General features: G+C 60.9%; 3 protein-coding genes across 5 annotated transcripts; 1 reads left to right on the forward strand and 2 right to left on the reverse strand.

The window, feature by feature from the left end:
- Positions 1–113: 113 nt before the first annotated feature.
- Positions 114–3,355, forward strand: ULK3 (unc-51 like kinase 3). 3 transcript variants are annotated; one of them, XM_069025974.1, is made up of 16 exons: positions 114–286; positions 522–662; positions 841–961; positions 1,065–1,169; positions 1,249–1,392; positions 1,483–1,565; positions 1,638–1,793; positions 1,869–1,974; positions 2,089–2,129; positions 2,219–2,321; positions 2,433–2,497; positions 2,611–2,689; positions 2,772–2,812; positions 2,889–2,936; positions 3,015–3,069; positions 3,250–3,355. In XM_069025974.1, the coding sequence occupies exons 1-16, from the start codon at positions 185–187 to the stop codon at positions 3,264–3,266; spliced, it is 1,407 nt and encodes a 468-aa protein (XP_068882075.1). In that variant the 5' UTR covers positions 114–184; the 3' UTR covers positions 3,267–3,355. The 3 variants fall into 3 exon arrangements, with proteins under 3 accessions (XP_068882075.1, XP_068882074.1, XP_068882076.1); XM_069025973.1 differs by having other exon boundaries at positions 1,249–1,565; XM_069025975.1 differs by lacking the exon at positions 1,638–1,793.
- Positions 3,356–7,452: 4,097 nt separating this feature from the next.
- Positions 7,453–11,513, reverse strand: CPLX3 (complexin 3). The gene is made up of 4 exons (XM_069025805.1): positions 11,159–11,513; positions 10,217–10,421; positions 9,786–9,873; positions 7,453–8,577 (listed from the first exon to the last, which is right to left on the reverse strand). Exons 2-4 carry the CDS (start codon positions 10,375–10,377, stop codon positions 8,353–8,355), a joined length of 474 nt encoding a protein of 157 aa, XP_068881906.1. The 5' UTR covers positions 10,378–10,421; positions 11,159–11,513; the 3' UTR covers positions 7,453–8,352.
- A 6,626-nt stretch (positions 11,514–18,139) lies between these two features.
- CSK (C-terminal Src kinase) lies at positions 18,140–27,950 on the reverse strand. The gene is made up of 13 exons (XM_069025841.1): positions 27,864–27,950; positions 23,130–23,205; positions 22,798–22,911; positions 22,170–22,282; positions 21,302–21,521; positions 20,878–20,971; positions 20,735–20,800; positions 20,489–20,588; positions 20,250–20,340; positions 19,776–19,849; positions 19,482–19,677; positions 19,165–19,251; positions 18,140–19,070 (listed from the first exon to the last, which is right to left on the reverse strand). The coding sequence occupies exons 2-13, from the start codon at positions 23,142–23,144 to the stop codon at positions 18,888–18,890; spliced, it is 1,353 nt and encodes a 450-aa protein (XP_068881942.1). The 5' UTR covers positions 23,145–23,205; positions 27,864–27,950; the 3' UTR covers positions 18,140–18,887.
- Positions 27,951–27,997: the final 47 nt, after the last annotated feature.

The raw sequence follows: 27,997 nt of genomic DNA on the forward strand, positions 1-27,997 counted from the left end.
GGAGGCAACGACTCGGTGTGGGCGTGGCCATGGCGGTGGGGGCGTGGTCAGCATTGAGGGGGCGTGGCCATGGCGACCGGGGGCGTGGTCAGCGCCGAGGGGGCGGGGCCTGGGCCGTGGCGCGCCGGGAAGGCGGAAGCGGCTCCCGGGCCCCGAGTGCCGGCACCAGGGGTCCGGGGGGGCCATGGCCGGGGCCGGCTGGGCCCCGCCGCGCCTCGACGAGTTCATCCTCACCGAGCGCCTCGGCTCCGGCACCTACGCCACCGTCTACAAGGCCTACAGGAAGGTAGGGCCGAGCCTGCCGCGGGGGTTCCCGTTTTGCTCCCCAGTCTGCCCCCCCACTCCTGTGGGATTCCGCTTTTCCAGCCCTCCACATGGGGTGCCACCCCTATAGCCCCCTCATGGCATCCGCAGCCCCCTTGCAGGGGTTCCTTCCCTTCCGTCCCCATCCGGCGGGCTGGGGGAGCAGCCCAGGGTGGCTCTTTGGGAGGGGGCTCCAGGGTTGCCCCCCTCCTTGGCAGAGGGACACGCGTGAGGTGGTGGCCATCAAGTGTGTGAACAAGAGGAGCCTGAACCGGACATCGGTGGAGAATCTGCTGACAGAGATCGAGATCCTCAAGACCATCCGCCATCCCAACATTGTGGAGCTCAAGGACTTCCAGGTGGGCTGGGGGCTACCCGGGGGGCCTCCGAGCCAGAACTACTCGGGCTTGGACCCATCCCGACTTCCCAAGGGTGTGTCCATGGGGCTGGGTGCCAGCAACTGGGCAAACTGGTGCAGAGGAACCTGTGTGGGTGGGACTGGCTGGGGTGGCACGACGGGGGCTTGTTGCCTGGCAGTGGGACAGTGACCACATCTACCTGATCATGGAGTTCTGCGCCGGGGGGGACCTCTCCCGCTTCATCCGGATGCGCCGGCTCCTCCCCGAGAAGGTGGCACGCATCTTCCTGCAGCAGCTCGGTAAGGACACCCCGCCTGGCTCCCACTCCGGCTCTGGTGTGGGCCCTTCCCGGGGGTTTTGGGCTGCAGGGCTGTGCTGTCATGTGCCCATCCACCTGCCCAGCCTGCGCCCTGAAGTTCCTCCACGACCACAACATCTCCCACCTGGACCTGAAGCCGCAGAACATCCTCCTGAGCGCCCCGGAGAACCCCCAGCTGAAGCTGGCAGGTCAGGGAAGCTCCCTGGGAGGGACTGGCAGGGCGGAAATCCCTTCTCCTTGTGCCTCCACGAGCTCTCTGCCTGGCAGATTTCGGCTTTGCTCAGTACATGTCCCCGTGGGACGAGCAGCACGTGCTGCGGGGCTCCCCGCTCTACATGGCCCCTGAGATGGTGTGTCGGCAGCAGTACGACGCCCGCGTGGACCTGTGGTCAGTGGGCGTCATCCTCTATGGTGGGTTTGGCTTTTATTCTCCCAGAGGGATCTGCCCAGGGCTGGTTTCCCCCCCTCCACCTCCCCCCACCACTCCTTTTCCCCCCGCAGAAGCGCTTTTTGGAAAGCCGCCCTTCGCTTCCCGCTCCTTCGCCGAGCTGGAGGAGAAGATCCGCAGCGAGCGGGCTGTGGAGGTAACGTGGCATGGGATGGAGCTGGGGGAGGTTCTCACAGTGCTCAGTGGGCTCAGCCCCTTCCTTCCCCAGCTTCCTAGCCGGCCCCAGCTCTCTCTGGAATGCCGGGATCTCTTGGGACAGCTCCTGGAGAGGGACCCTCTGAAGCGCATCTCCTTCGAGCGCTTCTTTGCCCACCCCTTCGTGGATATGGAGCATGTCCCCGGCCCCGAGAGCCTCAGCAAGGCGGTGAGCGGGGGCTGGGGGCTGCTCCCTGGGAGCAGGGGGGGTTCCAAGCCCTGAGACCCCCCTTGTGTCCCCCAGACCAACCTGGTGGTGGAGGCGGTGAGGAAGGATCAGGAGGGAGACGCCAACGCCGCCCTCTCCCTCTACTGCAAAGCCCTGGAGTATTTCGTGCCAGCACTGCACTGTGAGTCCCCCCAGGGGCTCTGTGGGGCCTGGGTGTATTTTTGAGGGGGCAGCACCCTGGGGGAGGCCGGTTTTCAGCCCACCCACCCCAGTGTTTGGTCGTTTTCCCCCACAGATGAAAGTGATGCGCGGCGCAAAGAAGCCATCCGGGCCAAGGTGAGCCAAAACCTCTGGACGGGGTGGGGACAGCACCCCCATCCTCTGCACCCCATGTCGGGGTCTCCTCACCCCCAAAATGTGCACAGGTGGGGCAGTACATCTCCCGAGCAGAGGAGCTGAAGGTGTTGGTCACCTCCAGCAACAAGAACCTCCTGGAGAAAGGAAACCCGGCCAGAGAGCTCCTGAAAGGTGGTGATTTTTGAGCATCCCCCAGCGTTGGAGCTGGCAGGGGGCAGTGGTGGAGTTTTGGGCTGAAGGGTGAAGGTTTTGGGCAATCCCTATAGCCGCATCCCCTTGCAGAGATGGCCAAGGACAAGCCTCGGCTCTGCACGGCGCTGGAAGTGGCTTCAGCTGCCATCGCCAAGGTGAGGGGTGGGCTTGGGGGGGTGGGCTTGGGGGTCCCCTCACCCCCGAGGGAAGGGGAGGGTGCCGACCTGGTGGATCCCCCCAGCCACAGCCAGCCCCTGGGTCTTTGCAGGAGGAAGAAGGCAGGGATGACAGTGACGCCCTGGAGCTGTACCAGCAGAGCCTAGGGGAGCTGCTGCTGCTCCTGGCCGGTGAGTTGGGACTGTGGCAGGGGTTTTAGGGCAAGGAGGGATCCTGCTCTCATCCCGTGGCACGTTCCCCTTTCCCCTGCAGCGGAGCCGGCGGGGCGGCGGCGGGAGCTGCTCCATGTGGAGGTGAGTGCCAGCCCTGGACACCCAGCCGTCCCCGGAGGCCTGGCTCCGGAGCGACTGTGTCCTCTTTCTCCCCCAGATCCAGACCCTGATGGCCCGAGCCGAGTACCTGAAGGATCAGATCAAGGTATGATGACTGGGGGGGGGGGGTCAGGAGCCTGCTGGCGGGGGATAAAGGCTGGAAAAGCCCCCTCTCCCTTGGCAGATGCGGGAGGCACAATCCATGGGCAAGGAGGCGCTGGCAGAGTCCGTCCGGAGCAGTGAGTCCCCCTCGGAAATCCCTCCAGCTGCCACAGCCGTGGGGCTATCCCTGCCCAAGGCTGATCCCGACCCTGCACGCCCTCGTCCCCCCCAGCACGGGCTCATCCCCGCCCAGGAGCCCGCCTGGGGGGTGGCAGCGGCGTGTGCAGCCCGGTGAGTCCCTGTGTCCCCCGGCGCAGCCTGTACCTTGCAGTGATTCCCAGTGGGGAGCCGCCCAGCCGGACGCTGCTCACCGCCCTGCCAGGAGATGCCGGCGCAAAGACGAGGCTTCCATCCCCCCACCAGGGTGACACCTCGGGGGTCACCCTCGGGCTCCCAGCCCCGGGGGGTCCGCGGGGCCATCTGCCCTTCTCCCAGGCGCTGGCTCATTTCGCTGCCAGCCCTGCCTCGACCGTCTGCTGCCGCAGCCTCCGCTGCCACAGCGGGCGGGTTATTCCACTCTAATTCCCTCCGCTGGCTGCCGTGGGAAGGGTATTTTTATCCTGGCACTGGGCTCTGGCAGGATATCCCCCCTGCTTTTTCGGCTGGGTGCTTCTTCCACCTCCCAAGTTCTGGGGGAGCCTGCAGGGCCCAGGGCCATGAATCCGGCCGGGAGCTGAGGGTGGACAGGGATGCTCCGCTGTGCCTTCCTCGCCCAGCATCTACCTCTGCATCCACCGCTGCTCGTCCAGCCTCCAGCACCCCACTGTCCCAGCCCCACCATACCTCCCTCCGTCTCACTGCTGGAGCAGTGGAATGAGGCTTTTCCTTCCTAAACCTGGAGGTATGGACTGCGTCACCAGTGTCACGAGCGTGGGCAGTGCTCCGCAGGGACTGATGAGTCGGACACGAGCAGCAATCAATCACCTTCAGGGAGACACTCTCGGCATCCTGCCTGCTCTGCTCCACTCCTCAGGGCTCTAACAACCCCAGCATCCAAGTCATGTTCCCAGGGTCACTTGTCCAGGGTGCTGAGGTTGCCTGTCCTGCAAAACAAGGTACCTGTCTCAAAATCTACTCTATCTCAAGGGAATGTAATTTATTGTCTTTAATAAATTCTAGTTTTGGTTTCTCCACCTCCTCTGAACTTGGGTTTGTGATTTAAGCCTAAGAGGGGTCTCCAGGCAAGCCCAGGACCCAGAGCCAGCCCAGTGTCCTGGAGCCATCGAGGAGCACTGGGAGCCCTCGTCCGTGTTCCCCCAGGAGCAGAGCCGGGGTGTCCCCTCCTCTGCTCCAGCCGTGCCCTCCCTTCCTGTGCTCCCCGGGGACACGAGGCAGCCAAAGCAAGGTTTGACCTTGTTTTCACTTCCCATCTTTTTATTTTTTGTGTGTGTGGAAAACACGGAGCAGAACAACACGAGCCGTTACGTAAAATCCTGGTTTCTCCAATAGATTTTTGTGGCGGGTGAGGAAGGGGCTGGGCTGGGCCATGAGGGAAGGCAGAGGGGCTGGAGCAAACAACGGGGGGATTTTTGGGGTATTCTGAGCCATGACCTCTTCCCAAGATAGCCTTCCCCCCAGATCCTGCCCCTCCAGCTGCTCCGTGCTCAAACAGGCGCAGAGCTTCCCAGGCGGGATGCAATGAGGCATTTTTATACCTTTTTTATATTTTTATTATTATTATTCCAAGCAGAGATGATATCCCGAGGCTTTAAAGCGCTTTCCAAGCCCGTGTCCTCCCCCGGCTGCACTGGCTGGCTGCGGCAGCCGGCGCGGATAATCACATCTGCCTTCACGCTCGGCCGCCAGCGCGGCCCATTCCCCAGCCCTCGGCAGCAGGACGAGGCTCCGGCTGCTCCCCGGGGCTGATGGAGCCCGGGCTGGCCTGGCTTTGTCTCGGGGCGGGTGTGAGTGTCTCCTGCACCAGGGTTTTTCGGCGGAGCGCTGCCCAAATGTCACCGAGGGAAGGTGGCATGGAGCGAGCAGTGCCCAGCCTGGCAGCGTGGCCTCTGTGGCTTGGCTGCTCCGCTCCAGTCCCATCCATGCCATCAGCCAGCCCTCCCAAAGGGCTCTTCCAACCCTCCCAGGGTGGCTCTTGGGGCCGGATTGTCACCCAGAGAGGTGCGGGAGTGGCAGATGGGTTGTCACCCTCGTGGTGCCAGCGCGTGAGTTGATGTGAGGTCAAACACGCGGTGGGTTGGGGAGAGCTGGGTCAGGGTGTGGAGCCAACCTTGGGCTTTCCCAGGGCTCTTTAATCTGGATTAATCCTGACTGTTGCACCAGCAGTGAGTGGATGGATGGGCCATCCCTTCCCAGAGCCTAACGCAGGGAGGTTTAATTGCCTGCAAAAAGAAGGAGGGAGATTCCCCAGCCTTCCATGGCAGCTCATTTGTTTCAGTGCTTTAACAATTGCTCATTCAATGCTTTATCCAGTGGGGGAACCACTCGCTCATCCCACACTCACCAGTGGGAAGGGGGGAGATCCTGCAGCTGGCTGAGGAATGGGCTGATGCATGAGGGCAGGAGTTTTGTCAATAAAATTTATGTTATTTGATGAATAAAATTTTATTTTATTTTATTTTATTTTATTTTATTTTATTTTATTTTATTTTATTTTATCGACAAAATTCCCTGCTGCCAGCACCTTCCAGCAGCCAGCAAGGCTTTCCTTGGACAAACCCATCCCAATCCTGGCCCCACAGGTGAGGAAATTATATAGGGCCTGTAAAAGAGGAAAAAACCCACCTTTTCTGCTTTAATCCACACTTATTCTTTGCTTTAAGATTTTTAGTCTGCGTGTCGATGCCCGGAGCAGCCGTATGGCGTGGAGGCAGCCACTATGCTCGGGGTACAGCAGCAGGAACTGCTAGAAACCGGGATGCATCCCTTGGTGGGCAGGGAAAAGGCAGGAGGGGGCTGCCTGCCCCTGCTCCCCCCGTCCCAGCCTCTCATTCCTCCATCCCAGCCTCTCCTCCCCGCTCCGGGCAGCGATCCAGCGATGGGAGCAGGGATGCAGGCTCGGAGGAGCATCCTCGGAGCTGCCGATGCTTCACCGGGAACGCTGTGCCGGGAACGCTTTGCTGAGGCTTAACACATCGCGCGGAGCCGGGCGGGGGGAGCGCACGCTGCCTGGCTTTTCACATGCCTGGGGGTCATGGTGCCTCCTAAAATAAACCCGCTGAGCTTCACGCGGCCTTTGCGTGGCTGCACGTGGGCCGGGAGAGCGCGGAGCGCAGCCCAGGGGTCGGGCAGGGGGGGCAGGGGAAGGGGGGCCGAGGAAAAGGTGCGGGAGAGGATCCTGGCTGGGTGTGGGGGGGATGAAGCGCAGGGCTGCATCCCCGGCCCCGCGGCTCCCCGCTCCGGTTGGGATCCGCTCTCCCGTGGGATGATTGCGGATTGTGCCTCGCCGTCGGCCTGGGATTTAAACACCAAGGGCTCGGCTCGGTCCGTGCCTGCTCCCTGCTATCCCTTTCCTGGTGGGGGATTAGATCAGCTTGGGCTGATCCTCATCAGGTATGATCTCCTTCCAGAGCTAAAGCTGCTCCTGCCAATCTCCCCTCTCGTTTGTCCCCAGCTCCCAGAGCTGTGGGGGGCTGGATTGGGGATCTGATGGGAGCAGATGTCCCCAGAGCTGCTGGCAGCTCTCCTGGTCCCAGGGGCTGCAGGGTTGTGAGGATGTGTGTCCCCATGGGCAGAGCATCACGCCTGAGCTGCCTCTGTCTGTCTGTCCTCTCAGGGATGGACATCAGGAGTTTCCCAGAACTACCTGGCGCTGGCACAGGATTATCAGGGGGCTGCTGGCAGAAAGGAATCTCTTGGCAAAGCAGCCCCAGCCACGGCCTGATCCAGCACCAATAATAATAATAATAATAATAATAATAATAATAATAATAATAATAGCAATAATAACAAGAAGATCAGTTTCCCAGCACCCTCTCCTGTGTTTTCCTGGATGACCCACCCCCCCCCCCCCCGCAAAACCAAACTGCAGTAATCAGCTCCCATGGGATCTGGAGCGACACATTCCCAGCCCATGCCAGGTTTTTCCAGGAAGCCTCACCACAGGAGCCCACTGCCTGGCGGGATGCCGTCAGGGCTGGGAGTCACACCTGTACTCCCACGGGCTCATGCCTGCAGAGAGTGTCCTTGCTCGGAGCGCTGCCGTGGACATCCCGCAGCGCCCATGAGACTGAGTGTTCTGAAGGTTTTATATTAAAATAGCCAAGAATCTGCAGAAAAATTGGGAATTTTGTTTGCTTTTAAACCCGACTGCAGACAACAAGCTCCTCGTAGCATCCCTTTGGTCCCAAACGTGAGCACAACCAGGAGTGGTGCTTTCTTTGGGATGCTGCTGCCAGGGAGTTCTCCTTGGAGCTCCTGCCCTGCCTTGGGAAGGCACACCCCAAAACCTTGGCCAGGAAAATAGAGCTCAGGGAGAAAAAGAAATGCATAGACATCTCCTGGTATTTATTCCACCGGTTATAACAGTACCATGGCACGGGGACAGCACAGGAGGTGCGGGGACACTCAACCGAGCACAGCGCACAACCACAGCACGACAAGCGGGAGGAAGGGGATATTCCCTTATCACTTTGTTCTTCTCCTGGAAGGAACAAGGACAGGAGCAGATCCCACCCCAGGAGAGGGACACCACTGCTCCGGGGAAGGGCTGGTGCAGGCTCAGCTCAGCACCAGGGAGGGCTTTTGTTCCTCTCTGGTGTCAATTCAGGCTTCAGCCCTCTGGTCCTCAGCACCCCCTTCCCACAGGGATGAAGGGATCATATAGCAGGTCCTTCCTGGCTGGCTCCTTCAGAGGGGCCCTCAAGGACAGAGGGGTTGGTGTTCCTTGCAGGTACGGGATGTCATTTCTCAGGTGATGGGTACGGGACGCAGGGAGGGGGGTGTTCCACACCCTGCCTCGTCCTTGCGAGGCAAATCAGAGCCTCCCGGTCATTTCTAGGAGGCTGAGTGGAAATGTGGAGGCAGAGCCACAGCGTGCGGCCAGAGCCACGCTGGCGTGGGTCAATAACACTCCAAGGTCACTCTCCCTCCCTGCAACCTCCCCGGCTCTGGCTGCGGACACCCCCTGCCGCGGGCACGGGAGGAGGCCTTGGGGTACGAGGGGGACATGCTGGCTCTTGGCTCTACCTCAGCCCGGAGAACGAAACGAAAACCACACATCAGGGACATCTGGGTCAGGGACTCGAGGGGTCACACGGCTCAGGAGGACCCGAGTGACACACGGCAAGGGTGACAACGTCGGTGGGGTCCCCGCCGCAGGCAGCAGCCCCCGCCAGACCCTGCGCTGCGTCCCCTCCCTGCTCCCCCACCGTCGCGCCGGCGGCGAGGGGGGCTCAGCCCCGTCACATCACGGAGCATTTCTCCGCCGATTGCTTCAGGTCCTCTAGCGTGGCCGAAGCTTTGTCCTTCAAGGAATCAAGGTCCAGGTTCTGGATGTTGCTGAGCTGGCCGATAACCGAGTTCTTCTCCTCCTCCTCCTCGTTGTCCTGCTCGATCATCTTGGCCAGCTCCTTGGGCAGCTCCACGTCGCCTCCCACCAGCTGGATCTGGTTGTCATCCGTTTCGTTCTGGAACGGGCCGGGAGAGAGTCAGGAGGGGGCATGTCACAGCGGGAAGGGGGCTTCTGGAAGCATGCGCAAGCCTCGCAGGAGGGGCTTTGGGCTGCCTGCCCGCTTTAAGGGAAGGTGCCTGGGGGTGAGGGTGGGACGGTGATCCAGGCTGAGCAGAGCCTGGGCGCTCACAGCGAGAGCTGAGATGAAAACCCACGCGCAGCACCAGTATAAACTGGTTTTCAGCTCGCGTTGCGGGGGGTTAGGCACCTAATTAAGCCACGCGTATGCTTAACGACTGCTCCCACCGGCGATCGGGATCTGCTCTGCGCCGGGAGCCGCCGGGAGACTCTGGGTGAGGCAGCCCGGCTGCCAAGCGGGATCAGTAATGAGCAGAAGAAACTTGTCAAAAGATGAGAAGGGACATCTCAAGCACAAGAAGGCAGTGAAAGGATTGTGGGGCCAGATCCAAACAAATCCCAGTTTCCCCTGGAGAATAAAAAAATCTCCATCTCTTCTTTCTCTGCCTTTTCTGGCTTTTGGCAGGGGGTGAAAGAAATTCTCCAGCTGTTTATTTCCTGGATATAAAAGGGGGGTGGTAAGCAGGGGGGTGAATCCAGGCTGGCTGAACAACGCCAAACAATCAGGACAATCTCACTTGGCTTAGGTGACCCTTCAGAACTAATATTAGCCCGGCTCCAATTTGGAGTATTCACCACAGAGCGACTCTTCCTGAATAAAGGGTGGGTTTGGAGGGAGAAGAGCTGAATTATCCCTTGATGAAATTGTTTTTAGTGAATCGTTCATCGTGCGGAAATTCCAAAATTGGAGTTTAGGTGCCAAACGTTTGCCAAATAATCCGGGGAGAGGAGCTGGCTAATCCAGCTATAACGGTGTGACACTGGCTCCACTCCCAGCTCCAGGGAGTCTGGGGTGAAGGTGGTTTTCCCTCACCCAGCTGGATTTAGGGGGCAAAAGTGAGGAAGAGGGGGATCAAGCAAGGCTGGGAGTCCCTTTGTCTCGGGCTGGTGCTCTGCGGTGCTCAGGGGGGAAGGAAAGGGGCCAAAGTTTGGGGAGAAGGATGGTTTTGAGGGGAATTTATTTGCATTTGGGCTTTGTGGCTCAAACTCCAGGCGGCCAAGGGGGTCCTTGTCCCTTCCCCTCACTCCAGAGCTCCATCCGGAGCTTGGCTGCCCCTGTGCCCCCCATTCCCAGCACTGCCATACCTTGGGGAGCCTGTACTTGTCTCGGAAGTGGGACCTGACCGTGGCTCTCTCCGCCTTGCGCTGGGCAAACTGAGCATCTCTCTCCATCCTGCGGAGCACACAGGGCACTTACCAACAGCCCGTGCCCCCCATCCCCGGGTGTGCGCTTCCCCCCAACCTCAGCACCCCCCATTTTCTCTGAAAAATCCCGGTTTCCCACAATTTCCTCCCCCCAGCGCAGCCTGGAAGGAGAAAACAATCCCATCTCCCGGGCGAGGAAGCGGATTAAGGGATTAGGGGGCTCATTAAACTCCCTCACGGTCCTGCTGTCCCCAGCGCTGGCTCCCCCCAGCTCCCATGCACGGGATGCGGACAGCGGCGGGAGCACCCCCTTCCCGCAGGGACCCCGGGGGCTCCAGCCCGTCCCGGTGCCCGGTGCCGCTCGCACTCACTTCTCCTCCACCAGCTGCCGCTGATATTCCTCATACTCCTCGCGGGTCATGCCCTGCGCCTCGGCCGGAGACTTCTCGCCCTCGCTCTTCTCCTCTCCGCCCAGGCCGCCCGTGAGGTTCTTCAGCTGCCCCCCCACCATGCTCTTCACCATGAACGCCATGGCCGCGCCTTCGGGGGGCCGGGGGGCCGGGGGGCAGCGCGGCTCTGCAGTGGGGACACGCGGGGTCACCGGGGGGCTCGGGGAAGATGCGGATGGGGAATATGAGGAGCCCCCGAGGAACTGGGCTAAGGGTGAGCTGGAGTGCCCGGGAGCCGAGAAATGGTCAGTGCTGGGGTGCCGGGAGTAGGGAATTACCGGGAAGCCGGGATGCTGTGGACGGGAGCTCCTGGAGAGCCGGAGCGCCTGGTTATGGAGTAGCTGGGGTCAGCGGAGAGGAGCTCCCGGGCAGCCGGAGTACGGAGGGCCCAGGGAACTGGGATACCGGGCGATGGAAGAGCCGGGATCAGCGGAGCTGGGCTCCTGGGGAGCGGGGGCGCTGGGTTATGGAGGAGTTGGGAACAGGGGAGAGGAGCTCCCGGGGAGGAGTTGCCGTCAGCGGAGTCGAGTTCCCGGGGAGCTGGGATGCTGGGTTATGGGGGATCCGGGATCAGCGGAGCCAAGCTCACAGGGAGTCGGAGTACCGAATTCCTGAGGAGCCAGGATCAGAAGAGCTGAATTTCCCGGGAGCCGGAATACCGAGGATGGGGGAGCCGGGGTCAGCAGAGCCGAGTCCCCGGGGAGCTGTGGTGAGGGGAGGAGAGGGGCTCAGCGGAGTTCAGGGTTCCCGGGATGCCAGAGTACCGAGTGAGAGGGACGGGGAGACGGGTTCCCGGGGAGCTGGGGCACGGGGTTATGGAGGAGATGGGGTCAGCAGAGATGAATTCCCGGAATGACAGAATACCGAATTCCCGAGGAGCCGGGACCAGCGGTCAGCACAGCGGAGTTCCCGGGGCGGTGGAGTACGGAGTTCCCGGGATGTCCTGAGAGATGGAGGAGCCGGGGTCAGCGGAGCGGAGTTCCGGACAGCCGGGATGCTGTGGAGGTGAGTTCCCGGGACAGCGGAGTCCGGAGCTCCAGGGATGCCGGCGTCAGCGGAGCGGAGTCGCCGGGATGCCCGAGTGCCGAGTTGCCGGGATGCCGGAGGACGGGATGCGGGAGTTGCTGCCGGGCTGTGCGGGGCTCAGCGGGGCCGCGCCGCCCCGCCGCCCATGGCGGAGCGGTCCCGGCCGGGAGCGGAGCGGGGCTGCGGCACCGGGGCTCGCACAGACCCGGTGTGTGTGTCCCCGCACGGCGGCGGCGGCACCGCCTCCCGCCCGGCCCCGCCGCCCTCCCACGGGCGGAGCCGCCGCCGTCCCGACCCGCCCCGGGGCACCGCGAGTGCCGCCACCCCCGCGGGAAGAAGGAGCCCCCAGGAGTCCCCCGGGGACACCGGGGGTGGATGGAGCCACGGTGGGGGCTGCGGGGAGCCCCCTGGACACCCTTTCCTCCGTGATTCCCGCCTGCTTCATCCCACTGAGGAGCAAACCCCACGCCGGCGCCCTTTTCCCCACTCCATTCCCGATCATCCGGGTCTGGCAGGAGGAAAAGCCGGGCTTGACACTCAGAACAAGCCATATGTACCAGCACCAGTCACAACTGTTGTTTGCTCATCGATCCAAGGACTGGCGTGCCCAAAAGTTCCCTCCCGTTTATCCTATTAACGATACCGGTGGAAGTATTCCCATCCCTGGAAGTGTCCAAGGCCAGGTTGGATGGGGCTTGGAGCAACCTGGTCTAGTGGAAGGCGTCCCTGCCCACGGCAGGGGCTTGGAACTTGCAAGAGCTTTAAGGTCCCTTCTGACCCCAGCCATTCTGGGATTCTATGATTCCGTGATTTTATGGTATTAATTAACACTGAAGCTGCTCTCAGTCCCCAGAACCCAGGCACAGAAACGTTACTTGATCACCCAAATCAGGAGGACGGAGCTGGCATTGATTCTGTTGCATCATTCCCTCGCTCGCTCCAACCCCACTCCCACTCCTGCTCTTCCCTTTGACTGCAGCCGTGTTCCAGGCCTTGGGGAGTGAGCAATTAATGGCATCAGCAACGCACCTCCCTTCCAGATGGCCAGCCTGGCTTTAACAGACATTTCTCCCTTTTTTCTTCTCCGCTCATGAAAAATGAGCGCCGATCCAAACCCCAATCCCGGCTTGGGGGAAATCATTTCATTTCCGAAATATAAAGACAATCTCTGCAGATTAAAATGATGGAACAGCTGTGAAGCGACAGAACAAAGTGGCAGAGGGAGGGGGAATCGGCCCATCTCCTCCCATCCCCCCCCGTCCAAGGTAAAATTATGTCTTAAGCGGAAAACAGATTAAAAATAATGCATTTTTCTTGGATAATAATCCGGTCATCAGCTTGGCTGTGACTGCTGCTCTTAGGGATTGGAACACACTTTTGGAGGTGATGAGGGGATTTGTCCTGGTGAAGGCTCTCCTGGTGGAGCAGAGCCCCCTGAGGGATGCCAGCAGTTCCCTCGAGCTCATCCAAATGTGCAGACTGACACCGGGATGAAGGAGGTCCCTCCGAGGCGCCTCCGTTTGGCACAACTCCAGCGTCACCCACAGCGTCCCCCACCACGCAGGTGCCCCTGTGCCTGCTGCTCACCCCGAGCCGGCAGCTCAGGAGCCTCAACAGCTTTTTGAAGTGATGATTTTTGCTTTTCACACCGATCTGCAGGCCCCCCTAAGCACTTTCCCATGGAAAATCCATGGAAAATTAATTTTAACCCACAATGAGCTGCCACAGCCTGCTGAGAAATAGGCTGGGAGCCCCGGGCGCTCCGCAGATGTCCCGTTGCCAACAGTGTGGTCACGTTCCGGCTGTCAGTCTGGCTGAAAAGAGGGGCAGGGAGAAGGAGAAGCACCCCTGGTTGTGTCCTTGGGTGCTGGTCCGAGCCTCGTGTGGGCTCAGAGCAGATTTTGGATGCGGCTGGTCCTGGGAGCTTGGCTCACTCCGGATTTCGCCGTGAGCATCCATTAACAATAAGAGACTGGAAGTCAGGACCGATTTTTTCCGGCTGGGTTAGATGGGTCAGCTCCCACGGAGCCTCCCTGTCTGAGGAACTAAGAGCAAACAGCTCCTGATGAGCAGAAGCACTTGGCCAAGGCAACTAGGTGAAAACAAGCCCGGCGTTCCCTGCAGCGCCTCGGATCCCGTCCCTCATGGCAGGGACGCTCCAGCTTGGGCTCGGCAGCCCAGGTTTTGTAGGGACGGAGCAAAAGGCAAAGGAAAGGACCTGCGGAGAGGTGTTGCAGCTCCCCCATCCCCTTGGCTTTTCCTGGAGAGGCCAGTGTCCCACCTGGAGGCAGAGCTGGGGGGACAATCAGAGGGTGCAGCGAGCTGGTAAATGATGCTTCAAGGTGGTTGATTTCCCCATTTGCTTTTCCTTGGGCAGCTGAACCGTTCCTTATCCCTGAAATATATTCAAGTGAAGATGAGTCATCCTTCCTGCCAGGACTCTAACCTGCCGTAATGAGATGTAAATCCTTGCATGACCTATTATATTAGCTTATGCTATATCACACATCTCCATGGATTAGACGGGAGGGAGATGAGACGTCCCCCCCGTCGCAGCCTCAGACAAGACGGTGGAAGTTAAGAGGATCCTCTCTCAGCGTTGACACCTGATTTAAATTGGATGCAAGCAGTTCCCTCTGCCATGCTGAGGGATCATTCCAGCTCTTCTTCCCAGGTAACTGGCTCCAAAGGCGCAGTTACCACAACCAGGGTTTCATACGATGCTCCAGAGATCCCTGGAGGGGCCGGCTCCTGGAGCGATCCCGTGGATGGAGCCGGGGAGGGGAAGGCTCAGTGACCTTGAGCTGCAGAGGCATGGCAATAAGGCCATCAGAAGGCAGGAGCCTGATCCTTGTCAGCCTGAATTCCAGGGAACGTGAAGGTTTAAACCTTTAAAGACCCCAAGTAGGTGAGGGAATCCTGGAAAGCCGCGCGTGTGTGCGCCGGAGCCGCGACGGGCAGGGAATGAGAAGGCGTTTCCAAAGAAAGCAGGCGGCCCGCTGCTGCCGGGGGGAGTCACGGCGGCACTTGGCAGCTGATTGTCACTTCTGGGGATGGGGACAGGCACCGCCACCTCGGGGACCGCCGCGCTCAGCTCTGACCGCACCTCCGCTCTTCCCGCCTGCCGACGGGGGTGCTCCAATGGGATGGGGACACGGATACCCTGCTGTGCCTCTCGGGCATAAGGCACGGTGACATCTACCCAGAGGGTCCCGCTGCTGTTATGGACCACCCGCTCCCAGGAGCTTGAGGGAAAATATCCTGAAGGTGTTGAGAAAAACATCCCTTCAGAGGGCAGTGGGATCCCTCCTGGGAGATGCTCTACTGGGAGCGAAGTGCTGCCATGCCACTAACAGAGGGAATAAAGAAACTTTAGGATAAGGGTGTTGTAAATTACCGAGTGAAGTGACTTCTGGCATGTTCCTTGAACAGACCTCCATAAACCCGGAATTTGCCTTGGCTGAGGAAGACGGGCTGCAGTGCAGCTGGTTATGGAAATAAAACCAAAGGTGCCTTTCCCTGACCTAGGGAGGCATTCCCAAGGAAAGCCTTCCCACTCCTATAGAACCAAGCCTTTAAATTCCCCAAATCTGACATCATCTCCGCGGGATGAAAAATCCCAGCGCACCCCTCCTCGCCCTGAGGTGCCCTGGCAGAGCATCCCCTGGGATGGTCCCTGGGAAGGGAACCCAGGAGTGGGGATGCTGCTGGGGTGTCCCCCCAATTCCCTTGGAATCCCCTGCTCTCATCTTTGTGAGCACAGGACTGCCCAGACCCATTGCTGGGTTTTGGAAGGTTTGGGGTGGGAACAGCCCTGTCATACAGAGCATCCATCCATCCCAAGGGATGGGGGTTTGGGCTGGGAATGGCCCTGTCATTCAGAGCATCCATCCATCCCGAGGGATGGGGGTTTGGGCTGGGAATGGCCCTGTCACACAGCACATACAGCCCCTGTCCCAGGGGTTACAGAGGTTTTGGGGTGCCGTGGGTGCTTTGGCACAAGAGGAGGGGAAGCAGGTCACAGCAGGGAGCCGGGTGGCTGCAATTCCCGCCGGGAAGAGGGGTGCTGCGGGAGGTGAGGAAGAGGAGGGAGGTGCTGGGGGTGGCGGGGGGGCTCCCACGGCGGTCTCTGCACCCAAGCAGTGACACAAATGCAGCCGGACAGACATACAGAGCATGTAAACAGGCACATGGGGAGCCATGTGCTGCTTCGTGCCGGTGGTGGAGAGCAAGCCCGGAGCAAAGGCACACGCCAGCCCCAGCACACACACGGCCACACACACGCAGCATTCCCACGGGGGATCTTCCCAGCCTTGCCTTCATTTCCTGGAGTGCTCAGAAAGAGAAAAAAAAAAAAAAAAACAAAACAAAAAGCGGGGAGAGAGAGAGAGGAGCTGAAGAGGTGAACGCCACGGAACGGTGATGGGAATGGCTTTGTACATCACGCTAAAAATAGTCCTTGTGATAAAGTCGATCGTGGAGGGGGAGGAGGTGCCGGCAGCGCACAGATGCCGGCGAGGGAGGCCAGGGGTTGGGAAGCCCGTGCTCCAAGGATGGAGCAGAAGGGGCCTAATTAGAGCTGGTAATTAGCCCCAAGCAGCACTGAGGGAACCAAGTAATTGCAAGTGGGGGCTCATTGCACCCCCTCCTCTTGGGATGGAGGCTGTGCCATCCAGGGAAATGAGAAGCAAGCAGCTGCTGAAGCTGAAATCGGGTTCCTCTGAAGGGAGACCGGGATTTTGGGTTTTCAGGGAGAGGAAGGTTCTCTGCGGGTACCGGGGAGAAGGCAGGCAGGATGTGGGGACACGGGGAAGAGCCAAAGCTCGTGGAAGGAGCCCTAATGGGGAAGAGAGAGGATCTCTGCTGGGAGCAGAGGGAGCCGGAGCCGGTGCTGGAAGCGATGCCTCGGCTCGGGAGTCCGTGTGGGGTGCAGGTGATGGGTAGGGATGGAAAAGCAAACGATGTGCGGCTTTGGAGACGGTCCTTTCACTCCCGGCAGCTTCCACACACCCAATCCCAGCTCTGCCCAGCCCTGTCCTGATCCGTGCGGGATACCAAGCCCCAGCCAGAGGAGCTGGGATCCCGCTCTGCGCTGTGGAGAGGCAGGAGAGCTGCCAGAACTGAAAGCTGGATTTTCCAGCGCTTCTTAAAGCCGCGCGTCCCCGTTCCCTCCTGGCACACCGTGCGGCGGAGGCGCGGCGAGGGGTCCCTGTGCCACGGCACGGCCACGCCGCGCGGGCTGCGGGAACAACGCCGCCGGTGATTCAGCACCGCAGTGTGAGCAGGACGGGAGCTGACACAGCTGGGCCCAGCGCCCATCTCACTGCCCATGGGAGGAGGAAGAGGAGGAGGAGGAAGGGGACGTGATGTGAGCCAGCACTCGGGAGCCCCGGGGTGCCACTCAGCCTGTCCCCTCTGCCCACGCTGCCGCTGACGGAAAGAACCCCAAAATCCCTGGGGAGAAACCACCTAGAGGGATCCAAGATGAGCAGCAGCCCAAAGCGAGGGAGAACCAGTGGCAGCAGCGACCCTCTCAGTGCGGGGAAACTGAGGCACGGTGGTGGCAGGAGGGGGTGGGCAGGGTTAAACTCCCTGATTTGTAGTGAAGAAGCCGATTTCTTCCAGCAGTTCTCTCTCAGCATCCTTCAACTACATCCCAGAGGACGTTGAGGCACCAAACACCACCCCCGAGACCAGGTACTGTCTCAAAAACGTGGTGTGGTGCCATTTGGAGGAAAAGCAAAGGTCCGAACGATTTTTGGGTGAGTTTTCCCCCGTTTTCGACAGCTGGCCCAGCAGTAACCCAGGGCAAGGGGACAGGAGGGGACATGGTGGGGGACAGGAGCAGACCTCTCCCTGCTGGCTCCCATCACGTGAAGGTTCTGGGTATTTCTGCCATTCCCAAAGCCGTTTCTTGCAGGCTTTGCCTGTAAATGACTTTAATCTTCATAAGCCCAAAAAGTAAAGCTGCTTATCCAGCTGGGCCCTGCCGGAGCACTGGGAGGAACGGGGGGGATGTGGACTCGGGGAGCGGGGTGAGCCCGGGGGAGAGGAAACCCTACCGAGCCACATCACCTCCCTCATCCCTGTCCTGTCCCCTCCGGCCATCCGGACGCGCCGAGGTCTCCGGGAAGGGGGGCAGCAGCACATCTCCCCTCTGCGCACTCCACCCCCCATCCCACACACCCCCGAGCTGTGTCCGTGTCCCAGCACTCCCTGTTTTTCCCTTTAACCCCCCTCCAAGAGGAGTCTCGGTCTCAATCCTGGTCCAAAGCAGGCGGAGAGCTCCCGCCCGGGGCTTGCCAAGCAGGCAGCCGGCAGAGCCGATGCTCTGAGCATCGTTTAACGCTGAATAATTCCCTGGGGATGAAGGGAACTATTCTAAACCTGCCGTGCCAGACGCCACCTCCACCCAGCTCCCTCCAGGGATTCCACGGGGACAACTCCTTTGGGCTCGGGCCATGGGGGTCCTGCTGCACAGGTGGCTTCAGCCCCTTGGCTGAGACACACAGGGAAGGCAGTAAGGTTCTTGAGGGCCAGCAATCAGCCCCAAACTGCATCCCCTGCCTGGTCTGAGCATCAGAAAGTAAAGCCTGGACTAGAGGGGAGCTTTGGCATCACTTGGCAGTTTCACTGCTGTCACAGCTGTGCCAGTTCTCATAGGCAGAATGGAGCCAAGTGCTGCCCAAGCTACTCATCCCCACCAATTTGGGGACCCTGGGAGGAGGGAGGGGCCCGTCCCCCCTTCTTCCCCTGCCAGGGGGATCCCAGGACCCGCAGGGAGCAGCGCTGGCAACAGAGGGGGGCTGAGGCGGGATGTGCCGCGTCCGTATGGAATGGTTTTTTTATTACAGTTTTTTAATCTCACAGTCGGTAGCATTACATGAGAATAAAGCACTGGACAGGACTGGAAAAAAAGGCCTCTGGAGACAGCATGCAAACATTGCAACGAGTTTAAAGCAAAACAACCCAAAAAAAAAAAGCGTCTGGCGGGGACGCGGCCGCGCTCTCCCGACCGGGCGGCGAGTCCAGCGTCTCCCCGTCAACCATCACTTCTGTCGCTGGGGGTTTCCTTTTCATGTGTCCGTTTCATTGGTTTATTTATTATTATTCTCCTTTTAGCAACCTTCTTCTCTCCTTCTTTTTTCTTGTCTTTTTTTTTTTTTTTCTTCTTTTAATTACATTAAAAAATAAGATTCGTACTTTAGTAAAACGCCCAACGCTCAGCTGGGCCCTGCTTGAAATAATAAAAAAACAACAACAACAACAAAAAAACCCCCCCAAAACAATAAATGCCCCCCAAAACTGAGAAAACAACAAAAAAACACCCACAAAAATTAAAAAAAAAAAAGAGCCTGGGAGACCAAAACAAAAAACAACCCCAAACCTAGAAAATAAAAATAAAAACTGACAGATTTGGAAGTTTGGAAGCGACCGGGGGAACTGGGGCGGGGGGGACACACCCCCGGGGCTCCCTCCTGGTGCCGGGGCGGGGCAGGGGGGCTGCCCACACCCTGGTCCCCCCCAGCGTGGGTCCCCTCCGGCTGTGGGGTGGCAGAGCCCCCCCTCACAGGTAGAGCTCCTTCTCTTTGATATGCACTAGCTGTTCTCGGAGCTGGTGGAAGGACGGCCGGTGGCCGGGGTCCAGGGTCCAGCACTTCTTCATCACCTCGTAGACGACGGCCGGACAACCGTCCGGAGCATCCATCTTATAGCCCTTCTCCACACGGGGCACCACGTCCTTCAGGGGCTGGGGGGATTCGGGAGGTGAGGGAAGGGCTCCCCCCACAAACAGGGGCTCAGCTCGCCCCAAACCCAGCCCCGAGGGGGTGCTCATCACTTACAATTCTCGGATAAGGCACTCGCCCGAAGGAGTAGATTTCCCAGAGGAGGATCCCGAAGCTCCACACGTCCGACTTGGTGGAGAATTTCTGCAGGGAGGGAGGGAGGGAGAGGAGAGAAGCCCCGTGAGCGGGCTCAGGCAGGGATGGCAGGCAGCAGATCTCCCCCACCCTCAGGGTAGCCGGTTTTGGGGTCAGACAGTGGGAAGCGGCGCTCAAGCGCCATCTCTGCATGGAAAATTTGGGGCAGCCTGGAATGTTCCCCCCTCCTGCGGCTTCCACCGTATCCATGCGCTCCAGGGCCCCCTCTGCTCTCCCACCTTTTCTCTAAGTGCTTCTGGCGCCGTCCACTTGACCGGCAGCTTCCCCGTGTCCTGCGTGGAGGAGGCTTCCTTGGTGAGCCCGAAATCGCTGACCTTGGCGATGTTGTCCTCCGAGACCAGCACGTTCCTCGCCGCCAGGTCCCGGTGCACGAAGTTGTTGGCTTCCAGGTACTCCATGGCTTCACACACATCTCTGGGAGGGGTGGGGAGCACAAGGGGGTTGGCAGGGCAGCCCCAAAATGCAGGTAGGGGCGGGCCAGGGTGGCGGGCATGGCCTTGCCCGGTACTTACAAGGAGAACTTGAGCAGGCAGTCTGCCCCGAGCACCGACCGCCCGCGCGACCGCAGGTAGTCTACTAGGCTGCCCTGGGCGCAGGGATGGAGAGAGAGATGGGGTCATCAGGGGCAGCAGCCCACCTGCTGCCCTCCCTCATGGGGCAGGACCCGCCTTGCAAAGGGATGATGTCCCTTTAAGATGGGACAGGACCCGGGGGGATGTCCCTCCCTCATGGGGCAGGACCCGGGGAGATGTCCTTTCAAAGAAGGGGCAGGACACAAGGAATTCCCTCCCTCAGGGGCGGATCCGGGGATGCCAACCCTCCCTGGAAGCCAGGATGGGTCAGCCACCCCCAAGCCCCACTGTGGCTCCAGGGAGATGCCACCCGAGTTGGGATGACCCCGCTGGTCTGCCAGGGTGAAGCCCCAGGACCGTGGGGGGGACAAGGGGACAGAGTGGGGGGGCAGGTGGCTGGGGCGGGGGTCTCACCTTGGCCATGTACTCGGTGACGATGTAAAGGCCACTCTTCTCCTCCACAATCACCCCCAGCAGCTGCACCAGGTTGCTGTGTCGGAGCTGCCTGCGTGGCACAGGAGGGCTCAGGGCAGGGCTCTGGGGACAAGAGGGGCTCCCACGGTCCCCGTGGGGTATCAGGGAGCACCCCCCAGCTCACAGGGACAGAGGTGCCCCCTCCCTCGTGCTGTGCCCCCGCTGGTGGTGACACTCACGTCATGACGGACGCCTCCGCCAGGAAGGCCTGCGCTGTGGCGTCGTTTTTAATGCACTTCACGGCGACTTTGTTCCCCCGGTAATCCCCCAGCATCACGTCTGCGGGCCAGGAGAGACGGGCACAGGAGGCACTGGGAAGCATCCCAGCCTCCTGGGGCCCCACCATCACCCTGGGGGGGGCTACAGAGGAGCCAACCCCGCCCCCCCCCCTTGGGGCCACCGCAGGCTGGGGACAGCAGGCTCACCTCCGAATTCCCCTTTGCCAATGATCTGTAGCAACTTGAGGTCCTTCATGTTGAGGGCCCAGCCGCCTGCACGGGGGACAAGGGGGAGTGAGGGGGTGCTGGTGGGGGTGCCCAGGGACCGGGGCTGGGGCACAGCCACTCACTGCGGGAGAACTCGTCCTGCGCTGCCACCGTCCCCTCCATCAGCTTCGGCTTGATGAGGCGGGTGCAGAGCCCGTCGGCGTCCGTGGTGTAATGCTGGGGGACAGGCGGGTGGGTGGGTGACTCCCTGGCCCGGGGGTCCCGCCAAGGCGGTGCCGGGCTCCGAGATCCCACCAGGTGGCAGCACGAGGCCACGGATGCGCCTGGTGGCGGCCGAGGGTCCTCGTCCCTCCTCCTCCCGGTCCCTCTGTCACCTGCTCACCCCACCGCCCGCCCCAGGGGTCTGTCCCCAGCACCCCCACCCCAGGGGGTCAGCAGAGAAGGTCCCAGCACCTCCCAAGCTCCAGACCTGCCGCCCCCACAAGCTCTGATGTCCCTGTATGTCCCCCTGCCGGGGCTGGACAGAGAGGACAGCTGAGGCCTCACCTCCACCAGCTGCATGAGGTTCTCGAAGTAGACCTCCTCGTCGATGCTGAGCTTGCTGGAGGAGTAGATGATGCGGTAGTGCTCCACCTTGCCCTCGCAGCTGACGCACAGGGTGTAGTCCCCGGGGTAGTTGGTGCTCTCCCGCACCAGGAACAGCCCCGTCTCGGGGGGGTACAGCAGCCGCTCCGCCTGCTCCCGCGTGATCTTCCCGTGGAACCACCTGCAGCAGGGCACGGAGCGGGGGAAGGGCTGGGGATGTGCTGGCTGGGCCCCCGTGGGACTGCGCTTGGACGTGGAGCAGCTTTTGTCCCTGCTTGCACGGGGACAGCCTGTCCAAGCTCTGCCTTGCTGTCCCCACCCAGCCCACGACACAGCTCCTTCCACGGCATCCTGCTCCCCTCCTCCTGGCCCCGAACTGGGATTCAGCCCCTCTCACACTCCTAGGAGGTTCCTCCCCTGGCTCCTCCAGGCTGGGAGTCACTGGCAGTTCTGGGATGCAGCAGGAACATCAAACCCATCCATCTCCCTTCCCTCCTGCACCCCATTCCAACCCTCCATCTTCCTCCCAGAGCAGTCTTTACAACCCCAACTTTGGGTAAAAAAAAAAACCCAATTTAAAATGCAACCCAACCAGGCACCACCTTCCCAACCCTGCAGGCAGCTCCCAAACACTCAGAGCTCTCCCCAGCAGCAAATGCCAATCCCAAATCCACGCTGCTGGGAAGCCCGAGCCGCTGCCCCTTGTGCCTTCCGACCTCGCTGCGCCCTGTGAGGAACGTCCCTCCTGCTGGGACACGGCTCTGGCCACACCCCAAGCCCAAGCCACCTCCCCCCACCCACCTCGGCAGAGTCCTGCTTGGATACTCACGGCATGAGGCTGAGCTTGATCCCAGCTTTGACCCCTTCCCGCTTCTGGACGTAGTTAGCGGGAATGATGCCCTCCCGGCCCACCTTGTTCTTCGCCTTGTACCAGTTGGGATCCTGTGGGGACAGCGCCACGTCACCACGAGCCCGTGGCCTCTGGGGACAGCTGCATCCCACCCAAGGAGCCCAGGGTGGTGTCAGCGCTGCCCTGGGGGTTCCCCAGGCACCCCGGTACCCCCTTGCTGGCTGCAGGAAGGGTGGGATGAGCAGGGGACCGGGGTCAGTGCTGGGACCAGCAAACCCCAGTGCTGGTGGCCCCACAGGGCTCACTGTGATCCCTCTCCCAACCTGCTGGGCATCCTGGAGCCTCCCAAACCCACAGCCCTTCTTCTCCTACCCCAGAGTGGAGCCCAGCACCGCTGCCTCTCCCATCCCTCCTCCACCTCCCGGGAGGCGCTTACATTTCAGAGAAACCTTAACTAACGAGGCCATGAATTAATTAACTGAGCGCGTGGCCCGATTCCCGCCCAGTGGGACTGCCAGGACCAGGGGCTGCCGCCGGCCCGTGTCACGGGGTGCAGGGATGGCATCCCATGGAAATCCCGGCGTGGGGGGCGGCGGGGACACCTCACCTTGGTGACAGCGACAATGGTGAGGACGTCTCCTTTGCTGAAGGGCAGGTCCTGCTCGGCGGTACCGTGGAAGTTGTACTTGGCGATACATTCTGTACCGGACGGCCACACGGCCTGGCAGGGAACAGGGAATGCCATCAGAGCCTCGCACGGGTGTCTCACCCACCCCCCGGCACCCCCTGACCCTCAGGGGGTCCCCACCCCCTCACAGCGGGTCCCTCCGATGTGAACCCAAGTGGGATCTATTTAAACCAAGTGTCCCCGGGGCCCTCCTGAGCGCTGGGGCTGCCTCGGGAGAGCTCCATCCCTGCCTCTCCTCAGCCAGAGCTCACCTGCATCCCTGACATCTTCTCAGGAGGTTGGGGCGCGAATCTCACAGGGGGGACGCGTCACTCGGTACCATGAGACCTGCGCGGGGGAAAGGACGGCTGAGAACGGGGCACGGCGGGAATGGGGTGTGAGGAGGATGCAGCGGGAGCAGCCCCCCACGAAGGACGCTCTCGGGCCAGGTGAGCGTCTCTTCTCTCGCCAGGAACAGGTCCCACCCGAGGTGCTGCTTCCAAAATACCCCCAGACTGAGGTGGAAGTGGGAGCTCCGGGCCTGCTCAGCCCCTGCAGTCAGGGGCGGGAGCAGCGCGGAGCGGCTCACCCGGATTAGGAGGCATTTGCACGGATACAGCTTCTTAAGAACGGAGTTTTGGAGTGCAGCATCTGCACCAAGGAAAAATCCAGCACGGTGTGGACGGATGGAGATGCCCAGAGAAGGGAAGGGAATGGAGATGACCTCCAGAGGCCCATCCCACTCCTCTCCCAGGCTACACAGCCAGAGCCCTGCTCTCCCTGGTGACCCACACATGGAAACATCCAGCCCTGAGAGCTTCCCAGGCCTGGGATCCAAAAGAAATAAACCAAAACTGCTCCCTGCAAGCTAAAAGCCACTGGGACTCTGGAACGTGCAGCTCCCAAACCCCAGGGGGACTCACTGACCGGGGGTGCCGTGCTCTGGGATGGGTGTGTGGGAGGGGAACAAACCCGGCTTTATTCCCACCGCTCCAGCCCCCGGGAAGGGATGAAGTCACCAGCCCCGGAATCAAACCAGGCTTTCTTGGGCTGGGGCAGCGGGGTCGTGCCGGGCTGGGGGCACAGAGGGGGACACAGGCAGAGCAACCGCCAAAGCCCACCCCAATATTTATTAATTCATGGCATCCGCCGGGGCCATCGGCGGTCACCGCTGCCAGCCCCGCCGTCAGCAGCTCGGAGTATTTTGGGAAGGAGGAAGTGAAACGGGGGGGCAAGGCTGAGGGACGGGAGGAGGAAGGAGATAAGGGGCACAAGAGTGGGGAGGAAGAGCGCGGTGAGAACGTGGCCCTGGTTCCACCACGTGCCCGCAGCATTCCGGAAAAGGCGTCACGCCGCCACCAGCCACCTTCCTCACCTTCCCCCAGGGCAGGGACACGGCACGCGTCGCTCTATTTTTGGCAGCAGAGAGGAGAAATCGAGGCTCGGATGTTCACCCCAAGGACAGAGTTCGGGGACCGGAGGGGTTTGCATCACCACAGCGTTGGGTTGGTTTCCTTCCCAGCCAGCCCAGGAAAAGCCTCTGGAGATAGCACCCACACCCAGCCTGATGGCACCCGTGAGCCTTGGGGACACTGCCACGGAGTGCCGGGACCCAGGGGAGGGTCGAACTGGGCAATGCCGGGCTGGGGAGCACCAGCTGGGAGTGCAGCCCCCGGCACAGCTCCAGCTCCAACTCCCTGCCTTTCCGAGCTGATTTTTGCTTCAGTTCTGGATTTACACCTGGCACGGAACAAAAACTTCAGCAACGGGTCTGGATCCCAGCAGTCCGAAACGCAGCTCCAGAAAGCCAGGGAGTAAACGCCACTCTCTCAGGCCGTGGAGGGATTTAGGCAGAACATGGAAGGAGCTTTGAGAAGGGAATTTCCCATCGCTGAGGCTTTCAGCCCTGTTCCCCATCCAGCGTCCCGCGGGGACACCGAGCACAAGCCGGTTCCGGGTGTTGCTCAGGGAGAGCTCAGGCCCAAAGCCCTGAGTCAGCGCTTCCCACCGGCCAGGCCTTGTTTTCAAATACCCAAGAATCAGCAGGATGGAGGTTTCATCCCAGCTGTGACTCCAGCTGGAAAAGCCTGGAGCCAGGTGGGGATGCTGGGGAGCATCCCCTGCAAGGGATGCCCAGAGGTTCACCCACCACCACAGGCTGAAAGAGCCATTTCCCACCCCGTGCAGGAGCTGAATCTTCCCAATCCCAAAGGCCGCTTGTTTGGGCTTTCAGCTCACGGATGTCACCAGCATTTATATTTGATAAATGCAGGGAGGATACAAAATTCATAGCCTGCCTTCATAAAGAGAATTTTTTTTCCCTGCTGAAGAGGAAACTGCCTCAGCAAACCCCACCAAGAACGCGCTCCAGCCAGTCCAGGCTTTTTTATCTTCCCGGATCGTGGATATTCATGGCACCAGACCGTGGCATTGTTATAATTGCACACAATGAATTTGCCTTCCAGTTTGGAAGAGGGAGGTGTTTACCACACCAGCGGCTGCCCCTCACCCCGACACAGACCTTCCTCCTCCCAGCCTCATTTTCTTTTCAATCGGTACCTCATTTCTGCCTCAAAGCCGAGACTTTCCGAGGAGGAGGAGGAGGAGGAAACCAGACGGGGCAGCTGCCAAGCAGCCCCCCGAAGGCCTCATGTGACAGCCAGCGGTTCCTGCCGTGCGGCAGCCGGGCCAGCCCCGGCCTCGCGCCTGCTTCCGCCAGCCCCGCACGTCCCTGTGGGATGCTGGGCTGGGAGAAGGATGTGGAGATGCCGGTGGAGTGGATCCACAGCTTAAAAGCAGCATCCTGTGCCTTCCGGGAAAACATGGGCATCGCCCCTTCTCTCCTCAAGGAGGATGTGCAGCAGCACATGAAAGAAATTAATAATAATTAACAAAATTAGCCAGGGAGCAGCCTGGCTGATTGGGCAGAGCTGAGTGCTGGGTTTGGCCGTTTTCAGCCCTGCCAGGCGAGGGCTTGCTGCCTCTGGAAGCTCCCCATTCCCGAAGTGGGGCTCAGGAGGCGCTCAGGGGAACGCACCCCCTGCCAAAACCCACCTCCCTTTTTTCCCAGCAGAGCATCCCCGGAGCCGCTCAGCGCAGGAGCCCAGAGATGGATCTGAGCCCGACGCTGCCCCCGCGAGGTCCATCCCCGCCGCCTCCCCCACAGCCCTGCTCCTGCACTTCCCTGCGGGAAGGCCGGCCCGGCAGCCAGGAGCCGGGGCAGGCGGGCAGGGCAGGTACAGCCAACACCTCTGACAATCCAAAGGGCACCAGGGAAATGAGCCGTTCCTCTCATTAATCACCGGCCAAAATCGAGTTGTGCCAGACCCACGGGCAGGGTGGGAGAGGAACGTGGGACCCCCCCGAGCAAATCCCACCTGAGGAGCACCATCACTGTGGGATGGGGTGGGTGAAAGATGCTGCATTTCCGTTTCAAACCCAGCCAGGGGCAGGGGGAGCACCTGCCCAGCACCAGGATGACTCTGTTCTAAATGAAGTTCAGTCGTTGATGGCAAAGAACCCTCATTCCCAACAGAAACAGGTGCGTGGGCGCCATCCACATCCACCCCCTTCTGCTCATCCATCTCCCAACGAAGCCCTTTAAACTTCAAAAAAAAAAATCCCAAACCAACCCCACACCAGACAACATCCTCCGTGCCTCCGAAAGATCTTATCTCCTGTTATTACAACGAACACCTACGATTACTCTAATCGAAAGAAAAATGTTCCTCCTCCATCTCACCCGCCAGCTCGCAGCGTTTCGGAGCTGCTGCCCCAAACCAGCCCCAGCCGGGTGCCCTGCTGCAAAAGAGGAGGAAAGGGGGGTCCTGCTTCTTTTTCAGGGATCTTTAATTTCTTTTAGAAGAGGAAGAGAAGATGCTGTTGGTCAAAGAGCTGGAGGCACACAGAGGACAGCTGGAGGCCTGAGGAGAAGCTGCTCCTGGCCCCCCATTGTGGAGAGGTTTTCCTGGTCCTCCTTTATCCTACAAAAACCTCAGCAGGGCGATTTTCCACCCACAAATCACCCCAGTGTCTCCTTCCCAGTGCTGGAGGGTGTCAGGGCATCCCCAGGGACGGGCACATGACGTGGAGTGGGGCATGGAAGTGGTTTTTTTTTGCACTCACTCACTCAGAACCGAAAAGGTGGGGGGAGGCAGCGGTCACAGGGCAAAGAGCACCCCAAAACTCCCTGGCTTTGCAGGGGTTATCCCACGGCTTCATCACTCCCGTCCCGCTGACGTTCCATGAGGGAGGATGGGGATGCTCCCAAAACGTCCCGCATCCCTCCAGGGACCTCTCCGGACACTCCCTGCTCCCTGCCTTGCCAGGACAGGGCCGTGCTCCCGGGTGGCTCCACTGCGAACAAACCGCTGTCCCGGGAGGAAGGCTGCCATCCTCCTCCTCCCGCCTCCCCGCCCTCACACCTTCCATTCCCCCCCCCCTTTTTTTTTTTTTTTGGACTTTTTGCTCCTCGTTTTGATTTTTTTGGGACTTTTTTTTCCGCCCGGCGGCACGGCCCCTTTCGCTCTCGCTACACCAACGAGCAACAGCCGCGGCTATAAATAACCCGCCGCCGCCTTATTGCCCAAAAGGAAAAAAAAAAAAAAAAAAAAGCCCCAAATTTTAAAACATTCAAACCAACAAAGCGCCGCCAAGCCCTCCGAGCAGCCGGGTGCCCCTCATCTCCCCGAACCCCCCGCTCCCGCGGGCCTTTGTACGGGATGGGGATGCAGCGGCAGGGGGAGGCGGGACCCCCGGCGGGGCTCGGGCGCGGCGGGACCCCCGCCACGGGAAGGGGATGCTGCGGGGCTCCCTCTCCGCCTCCCCACAGGATGGCGAGGGGGCTGAGGGGTCCCCGGGGACCGCGGCGGGGCGGGAGCGGCTGTGCCGGGGTCACCGGGGGTCAGGCGGGGCCGGACCCCCGCACACCCCCCCCCTCCCCGCCGCCCCATTGTCCGCGCCCCGCTCGCCCCCCCCCCACCCCGCCCCGCGCCGCCGTCACTCACCTCCCTCCGGGCACGGGCTCAGCCCGCCGCCGGCTGCTCCATGCGGCGCCGCCGGGGCCTCCGGGCTCGGCTGGGCCGGCGGGGGGGCGCGGGGGGGGGCGGAAGGGGCGGGGGAAGCCGGAGCCGCCGCCGCC

The sequence above is a fragment of the Aphelocoma coerulescens genome, chromosome 10, assembly GCF_041296385.1.
Source record: "Aphelocoma coerulescens isolate FSJ_1873_10779 chromosome 10, UR_Acoe_1.0, whole genome shotgun sequence".
NCBI classification, from domain to species: domain Eukaryota; kingdom Metazoa; phylum Chordata; class Aves; order Passeriformes; family Corvidae; genus Aphelocoma; species Aphelocoma coerulescens.